The sequence below is a fragment of the Pecten maximus genome, chromosome 1, assembly GCF_902652985.1.
Source record: "Pecten maximus chromosome 1, xPecMax1.1, whole genome shotgun sequence".
Classification (NCBI taxonomy): Eukaryota; Metazoa; Mollusca; class Bivalvia; order Pectinida; family Pectinidae; genus Pecten; species Pecten maximus.
Window position 1 is genome coordinate 21,873,722 of NC_047015.1, and position 9,615 is coordinate 21,883,336.

At 37.0% G+C, this 9,615-nt stretch overlaps 1 protein-coding gene across 1 annotated transcript in view; it reads left to right on the plus strand.

The window, feature by feature from the left end:
• Positions 1 to 9,615, plus strand: part of LOC117327642 — a 136,652-nt gene extending 127,037 nt beyond the window's left edge. Inside the window, exons 55-58 of the mRNA XM_033884710.1 lie at positions 3,695 to 3,862; positions 5,133 to 5,249; positions 5,649 to 5,754; positions 6,253 to 9,615. Coding sequence (XP_033740601.1) covers positions 3,695 to 3,862; positions 5,133 to 5,249; positions 5,649 to 5,754; positions 6,253 to 6,517 — 656 coding nt within the window. The 3' untranslated portion in view covers positions 6,518 to 9,615. The remainder of the gene's footprint in view (positions 1 to 3,694; positions 3,863 to 5,132; positions 5,250 to 5,648; positions 5,755 to 6,252) is intronic.

Here is a 9,615-nt window from a genome sequence, read left to right on the forward strand (position 1 = left end):
GTTTATAAACAGTGGCAACCTTGGTAAGTTTAAACAGTGGTACCTGTGGTAAGTTTATAAACAGTGGTACCTGTGGTAAGTTTAAACAGTGGTAAGTTTATAAACAGTGGCAACCCTGGTAAGTTTAAACAGTGGTACCTGTGGTAAGTTTAAACAGTGGTACCTGTGGTAAGTTTAAACAGTGGTACCTGTGGTAAGTTTATAAACAGTGGTACCTGTGGTAAGTTTAAACAGTGGTAAGTTTATAAACAGTGGCAACCCTGGTAAGTTTAAACAGTGGTACCTGTGGTAAGTTTAAACAGTGGTACCTGTGGTAAGTTTAAACAGTGGTACCTGTGGTAAGTTTAAACAGTGGAACCTGTGGTAAGTTTAAACAGTGGTACCTGTGGTAAGTTTATAAACAGTGGTACCTGTGGTAAGTTTAAACAGTGGTACCTGTGGTAAGTTTAAACAGTGGTAACTGTGGTGAGTTTATAAACAGTGGTAACTGTGGTGAGTTTATAAACAATGGTACCTGTGGTAAGTTTAAACAGTGGTAGTTCCACCTCTACTTCCAGAGGTGCTCTTTATCTGTCTATCAGTCTTCATTTAGTCCAGGAGTACTTCATTTTATTAGGAACAGTAAGATAACTTTAGGTCTCCTACTTATGCAGATTTGTAGGTCATATTTTATTGTGTTGCTTTGTCTAAATTATACCTTACTCTCCTAATTATTGATAATGTCATTAGTGTACTAATTCAATACAGCGTCCCTATTCATGAAACCATTCACATGCAAAAGCATAAAACGTCCTAAACCAAACTTGCTTTAAACTAATATAAAACTGGAGAGTATAAGGTAACCTGGAGAGTATAAGGTCACCTGGAGAGTATAAGGTCACCTGGAGAGTATAAGGTCACCTGGAGAGTAAAGGGCACCTGGAGAGTATAAGGTCACCTGGAGAGTATAAGGTCACCTGGAGAGTAAAGGGCACCTGGAGAGTATAAGGTCACCTGGAGAGTATAAGGTCACCTGGAGAGTATAAGGTCACCTGGAGAGTAAAGGGCACCTGGAGAGTATAAGGTCACCTTGAGAGTATAAGGTCACCTTGAGAGTTTAAGGTCACCTTGAGAGTTTAAGGTCACCTGGAGAGTATAAGGTCACCTTGAGAGTATAAGATCACCTGGAGAGTATAAGGTCACCTGGAGAGTATAAGGTCACCTTACTAGCTCAGACTAACAGGAATTTCCCTCAAGCCTGGTGGTAGTTTGCCTTGTGAGTGAGAGGTTGTTAATTCCAGCCCTGGAGCAGACAGGGTATTTTTCATTACTCTTTCCTATTACAATAAAATAGCAGTTTGAAAGAAAAATATAAAAAAGTGTGTATTGTATTTTAACCTGAGCACAAAGTGTGTATTTAAGCACAAGTGTGCAGTTTTGTGAATACATGGCCAGATATTATTTTCATGAAAGACTGACTGATGTACTGTTTATTAAGCATAAAATAAAAGGTTTTGGTTGACATATTGTAGAAGGTTGTCACTGTTATAGAAGGTTGTCACTGTGTTGTAGAAGGTTGTCACTGTTATAGAAGGTTGTCACTGTGTTATAGAAGGTTGTCACTGTGTTAGAGAAGGTTGTCACTGTGTTATAGGAGGTTGTCCCTGTGTTATAGGAGGTTGTCATTGTGTTATAGAAGGTTGTCCCTGTGTTATAGAAGGTTGTCCCTGTGTTATAGGAGGTTGTCACTGTGTGATAGAAGGTTGTCATTGTGTTGTAGAAGGTTGTCACTGTTATAGAAGGATGTCACTGTGTTATAGAAGGTTGTCCCTGTGTTATAGAAGGTTGTCCCTGTGTTATAGGAGGTTGTTACTGTGTTATAGGAGGTTGTCACTGTGTTATAGGAGGTTGTTACTGTGTTATAGGAGGATGTCACTGTGTTATAGAAGGTTGTCACTGTGTTAAAGGTGGTTGTCACTGTGTTATAGAAGGTTGTCATTGTGTTATAGAAGGTTGTCATTGTGTTGTAGAAGGTTGTCACTGTTATAGAAGGATGTCACTGTGTTATAGAAGGTTGTCCCTGTGTTATAGAAGGTTGTCCCTGTGTTATAGGAGGTTGTTACTGTGTTATAGGAGGTTGTCACTGTGTTATAGGAGGTTGTTACTGTGTTATAGGAGGATGTCACTGTTATAGAAGGATGTCACTGTGTTATAGAAGGTTGTCCCTGTGTTATAGAAGGTTGTCCCTGTGTTATAGGAGGTTGTTACTGTGTTATAGGAGGTTGTCACTGTGTTATAGGAGGTTGTTACTGTGTTATAGGAGGATGTCACTGTGTTATAGAAGGTTGTCACTGTGTTATAGAAGGTTGTCACTGTTGTAGAAGGTTGTCACTGTGTTATAGGAGGTTGTCCCTGTGTTGTAGAATGTTGTCACTGTGTTATAGGAGGTTGTTACTGTATTATAGAAGGTTGTCCCTGTGTTATAGGAGGTTGTTACTGTGTTATAGGAGGATGTCACTGTGTTATAGAAGGTTGTCACTGTGTTAAAGGTGGTTGTCACTGTGTTATAGAAGGTTGTCATTGTGTTATAGAAGGTTGTCACTGTGTTATAGGAGGTTGTTACTGTATTATAGAAGGTTGTCAGTGTGTTATAGGAGGTTGTCCCTGTGTTATAGAAGGTTGTCACTGTGTTATAGAAGGTTGTCACTGTGTTATAGAAGGTTGTCACTGTAGTATATAAGGTTGTCCCTGTGTTATAGGAGGTTGTCACTGTGTTATAGAAGGTTGTCACTGTGTTAAAGGTGGTTGTCATTGTGTTATAGAAGGTTGTCACTGTGTTATAGAAGGTTGTCACTGTGTTAAAGGAGGTTGTCACTGTGTTGTAGAAGGTTGTCACTGTTGTAGAAGGTTGTCACTGTTGTAGAAGGTTGTCACTGTGTTATAGGAGGTTGTCACTGTGTTGTAGAAGGTTGTCACTGTGTTATAGAAGGTTGTCACTGTGTTAGAGAAGGTTGTCACTGTGTTATAGGAGGTTGTCCCTGTGTTGTAGAATGTTGTTACTGTGTTATAGAAGGTTGTCACTGTTATAGAAGGATGTCACTGTGTTATAGGAGGTTGTCACTGTGTTGTAGAAGGTTGTCACTGTGCTATAGAAGGTTGTCACTGTGTTATAGGAGGTTGTCACTGTGCTATAGAAGGTTGTCACTGTGTTATAGGAGGTTGTCACTGTGTTGTAGAAAGGTTGTCACTGTGTTATAGAAGGTTGTCACTGTGTTAGAGAAGGTTGTCACTGTGTTGTAGAAGGTTGTCACTGTTGTAGAAGGTTGTCACTGTTGTAGAAGGTTGTCACTGTGTTATAGAAGGTCGTCACTGTGTTGTAGAAGGTTGTCACTGTTGTAGAAGGTTGTCACTGTGTTATAGGAGGTTGTCACTGTGTTGTAGAAGGTTGTCACTGTTGTAGAAGGTTGTCACTGTTATAGAAGGATGTCACTGTGTTATAGAAGGTTGTCACTGTGTTATAGAAGGTTGTCATTGTGTTATAGAAGGTTGTCATTGTGTTATAGAAGGTTGTCACTGTGTTATAGAAGGTTGTCACTGTGTTATAGAAGGTTGTCACTTTGTATAATGCTGTTCTTCCTGGTGTAATGTTGTTCCCCCTCATAGTAGAATATTTTTCCTCCTCTTGGTATAATAATGTTGTGCTTGTATTTTGCAGTGCCTTGTAGTGCTGGAACCTATGAGAACTTAGGAGCATGTGTTATTTGTCCCGTCAACCAATATCAAGATTTAACTGGAAAAACTACTTGTAAATTATGCAGCGCCACCAGCAGTGTGAAGATCTATACCGCTGGTACCAACTCTACCACTGTGTCACAGTGTGTCTGTAAGTATCTCTGGAATACTCAGGATATCACACCATTTATTAGGTCACCTGAGACGAAGTTGCCTTTTGTCCGTCGTCGTCCGTTCATGAACAATTTACATTTTCATCTTCAATGAAATTTGGCAGGAAGCTTCCATGGCCAAATGTCAACCAAAATTGTGAATCATATGGTCCCCACCCCCAAGGGGTCTTAACGTGCTTTACCAAAATTGAGAATTTTCATGACCCTGGGGTCTCACGTTTGCCCCTAGGGAGGGGTCAACTTTGCCATAGTTTATATAGGAAAATCACATTTTAGACTATCATTTGTTTCATTTCTACTGGAATTCATTCTATCTTGGTTAATATTATCAGCATGGGATAACAGTTTGATGGTATGCACATGTTGGCCCTGACTGACCCCCAGGGGCTGATTGGCCGGGCCAAAAAGGGTCAAATTAGTTGAAAATTCAGAAATCTTCTTCTCAAGACCCAAATAAGATAGATACTTTTCATAGATGGAAGGGTCTTGAGGTACTTTACCAAAATTGTGAATTTCATGGCCCTGGGGTCTCATGTTTGCCCCTTTGGAGGAGGTACCCTTTACTATTGTTTATATAAGAAAAATACATTTTTGACTATCATTTGTGTCATTTCTATTGGAATTAGCAGTTTTGGAAGACAGTTTGCTGTTATGCAAATACTGTCCCCCAAGGGCTGGTGGGCAGGGTCAAAAAGGGTCAAATTTACAGAAATATTTCAAAACTCAGGTGACCGTTAAGGCCCATGGGCCTCTTGTTTACCTCTGGAATAACCAGGATATCACACCATGTATTTACCTCTGTGTCATAGCAGCTCTGTAAGTATATTTTATCAAGCCTACAATGATTATATTTTGTAGCTCTCTGTACTGTGAGCCTACAATAATTATATTTTGTAGCTGTCCGTGCTATCAGCCTACAATGATTATATTTTGTAGCTCTCTGTACTGTGAGCCTACAATAATTATATTTTGTAGCTGTCTGTGCTATCAGCCTACAATGATTATATTTTGTAGCTGTCTGTGCTGTGAGCCTACAATGATCATATTTTGTAGCTGTCTGTACTGTGAGCATACAATGATCATATTTTGTAGCTGTCTGTACTGTGAGCATACAATGATCATTTTTTGTAGCTGTCTGTACTGTGAGCATACAATGATCATTTTTTGTAGCTGTCTGTACTGTGAGCATACAATGATCATTTTTTGTAGCTGTCTGTGTTGTGAGCCTACAATGATTATATTTTGTAGCTGTCTGTGCTGTGAATTCTGACTACTGTAAAAATGGAGGGACCTGTGTGGCTGACCAGACAGTGTACTGTACATGTGTATCGCGATACTCTGGTACAAACTGTGAGATCAGGAGTGGTAAGTGATACCAGGCTAAGACTGTTTCATTGAAAGGAGGTTTGACATACTCAATAGTGTAACATTATAAGATCCAAATTATGGTTTTTTGTAACAGAATGTGCTGCCAACAGCCAGGGCACATAAGAACCAGTAAAATACCAACAAAAGAGAGAAAACATAAAAAGCAGATGAAGAAAAATCTACAGTGTTTATGCCATGATATCAAATTAGTTAACGAGTTTCATAAACTCAATATGACATGCATTCTTTTTACTAGCTCACCTGGCACAAAGGGCCAAGTGAGCTTGCAACGAGGTGCAACGTTCATCATCAGTATGACATCAACTTTTCATTCAAACGACTTCTCCTCAAAAACCATTTCATCTGAGAATAAAGATATTTATGGTCTGATTACAGAGCCGGACAATTCGACATGGATTTATATTGTGGCAGGAACTATCGGTGGACTTGTGTTCCTGATCATCGTCATTATCATCATTGTGGTGTTCTGCAGACGACCTGGGTAAGTAGACCCCCATACTTTATTATCAAATTCCCAGCTTATCCAATTGAGAGGACTAGTATGTTTGCTCTATGAATGTACGTACGTACATCTGTTAAGCCACCAGGTCCCTGTTTTAAAGTAATGTTGATGAAAATGGGGTTAGATATTGTGTTAGGTAGATGTTTTATAAGATTTAATTGAGGTTAATGTACTACCGGTCTGGTAATAACAATTTAAATATGTGTAAGATCTTAGTTTAAGCTACCATACTATAAATTGACTATATATTGTACCTCAACTGGCACAATGTGTCTAAGTTTAGGACGTCCAATCAGAAAAGAGACGTGGAAGACTTTATTTTTTTTGATACGGGTTTCCATCTGTTCAACAATATTTATAGTCTACTACTTTTTCATACCTGATTATTTTTGTGAAAGTAACATCACTCTCAGACTATTTTTTCATATTAATGTTTCAAAAACAATTTTTATCAAGCTTTTTATGATGTGTTTGCAGATCTGGGAAACCCAAGATTGTGTATGAGAAAGAAGAGACACCACATTCCAACTATGGATATCAGAGTTATCCTGACAATGTAGGCTTTCCCTACCAGTATCCTGTCCAGCAAGCCATGACTCAGTCCCTGCCAGAGACTTATTACCTCCCTTACCAGCAGCCATACCAGCAGCCGCGTGCCATACACAGTGGCCGTTATCGTGGCTTTGAGGTTGAAGACGAGAATTCCTCAGGCTACAAGTGGACATCCTTCTCTGAGGGTTAAATTTCAAAATGACTGTACTAGCCAGTCTGAATCATAGAATTTTTTTTTCCGGTGATACCACATTTTGAAATTTACTGGTTGATGAAAAAAATAGTAAGATCAATACACTCATGTCATATTTTTGAAGGTTTTTATTTACAATTTGTAATATTTTATGTTTTTTTCATAAATATCAAATTATTATGTGGTATAAGATAATACAGTTTCATAATGAATATCTGGGATATCCTTCAACATTTTGGCACATATGATCATTAAACTGAATAACAATATCAGTACATTAAGGAAATGCCATTTAGAAAGTACTTTTAATAAGGCATCCTTTTGGTGCTACAACTTATGATTCTGTATTATTGATATATATAAGAATCTCCATCCTCTGCCAATCAAATTATCATATTATATGTAAGGTAGTCAAAACCATTTTATTGTACCTGTACACACCTTTATTTGTATAACACATGTACAGTGTATATCCCTAGTTTAATCAATTTTCATGTTGCCCTTCCTATTCATAACTAATCATTTCAGCCCATCTCGGTCTTTACTGTTCACTCCAGGCCCCTTGATAGCCTATCTATAGATAATAGAATGTTCACTCCAGTCCCCTTAGTTACCATCCTAGCCCTATCTATAGATAATAGAATGTTCACTCCAGTCCCCTTAGTTACCACCCTAGCCCTATATATAGATAATAGAATGTTCACTCCAGTCCCCTTAGTTACCATCCTAGCCCTATCTATAGATAAAGAATGTTCACTCCAGTCCCCTTAGTTACCATCCTAGCCCTATCTATAGATAAAGAATGTTCACTCCAGTCCCCTTAGTTACCATCCTAGCCCTATCTATAGATAATAGAATGTTCACTCCAGTCCCCTTAGTTACCATCCTAGCCCTATCTATAGATAAAGAATGTTCACTCCAGTCCCCTTAGTTACCATCCTAGCCCTATCTATAGATAATAGAATGTTCACTCCAGTCCCCTTAGTTACCATCCTAGCCCTATCTTTAGATAATAGAATGTTCACTCCAGTCCACTTAATTAGTCCTATCCCTATCTGTAAATAATGAAATTTCCACTCCAGCCCCCTTAGTTACTAACCCTGTCTGTAATATTGTTAAGCCTGGTCCTGTTCTTTGCACTTTTAATACTTGCTGTTAACATCTTTTTACACAGTACATTTAGTGCCTGTGTTGAGTTCTCGCCCCAACCATATTACATGTAGTTTATACATACCATTTTTTTTTCAACCTCTAGTTAGTAATCATCAATTTGTTTTCACCCCTGTACCATTAATCCTTTCATACATTTCCACACATGTTAACCTTTCCAGTTGAAGAAGCCTTAATGTGTCGTGTTAAACTGTATTTTGTATCAAACTAGTATCAGTGGCTCTAGCTACTACATAAAGACAGGGATTTTTGTACAGTTTATCTTGTACTTCTCATATATAGTATGTGTGTATTGGTTTGTTTATATTGTGTAAATATATGTAAAGCAAAAACAATCACAAACTTATTTTTGAATAATTCTTGTTGATCCCAGTACTTAGAAAATTTTGATATAGCAAGGTAAAATGATACTTTTAAAATACTTGTAGATCCTACTGTCTTTAAAAAAAAAAAAAGTAAAATTTGAAAGAAAACTTACAAATCTATAAATATACGTTCTGCTTAAACAATCATGTAAACTACATGTAACAAAAACATTTGTATATATTCATTCATTTTTATAGATTTATTATTTTGTAATCAGTATCATAATATAACTAGAGGGAAAGTAAGTGTTACCTATATCAAGATTGTCAAAATAATCTCGTACAAACATTATGGTCTTTTTGCAGAGTTTGAATGTAGCTGTGAACATACATAGTGTCTAACAGATAGGTTTAGAAAAATATGAGATATAGACGAGTTGTGATTTACTCATTGTCAGATTGTGTTCCCATTGACTGTAAAGAGGTGTCACATTGAGATGAGAATATATCTTTTGTGGTAGACAAATAAAAGCCATCTCAGTAATTTTCAAATATCATGGATGTATGTAAAACAGTGACAAATTTTGTTTCTCTTTCTCTTCATTTGCAATAATATTTCCCCATATGGACTTACTATCACTTGAAGTCTGGTAAAGGGGATCATCACCCTAATGGTTGTGGTGTTTTAAAATACTTCAAGTTAACTAGATAGGTAATGCATTGACTAAGTAAAAATTACCATATGGGTATGTCAGAGTGAAGGAGTTAAGTTTTCACTACCTTGAAATGACAAGATACACGAAAACAGTGTTTTTGATGTATGCACGCCAATATTATGATCCAAGGGAGGTAAGTTATTGTATCAAGGGAGATAACTGCTGGTAACCAACAACAAAGCCCGTATCAGGCTATAAACCAGTGTTTAAAGTAGATTCTCAACAGATACAATATAACTCTTGGTTGTATAGGCAAAATCTTCAAACTGAGAAGGAATCAAAATATACACCTTTTATATATGTATGTGTGTTAATTTGTACACAATGTTATTGTTTGTCTTATATCTGTGGATATGATGGAACATTACCAGGTTCATTCCTCAAATTTTTTAATGGGATGCAATATTGGAGAAAATATGTATATACCAATCTTGCCCAAATAGAGTGATTTTTTTCCAGATTATCTGGAGCTAAGCAGTAGTGGTAGTTCCATTGTTTACCTTTCAGACTGATCACATGTGTTGGAATTTCATCATTACATATGATAGCTGCATGCTCCATCTATGGTATCACCTGAAGTGAAATGTCATTTCCTTCTTTATCAAATTGCATGGTTCAAAATATTCAAAATGTGGTCATTTTAATATTTTTTCATGATTTCTACATCAGAAAGTGATATATTTTTCAAATGAATATAGAAATGCATGCAGATATTGTTGTTGAAGAAAGACAGCAACAAAACCACATGTGATCAGTGATTGTTACTTAAATGCCATATCAATACATACATATCAAAATTGTTATTTTCTATGCAAATATATTTTATCCATATAAGATTTTATTATGTCATATAATGAGTATAAACCCATCATTTTGTAACCAATAAAGAAAAATTTGCGAATCA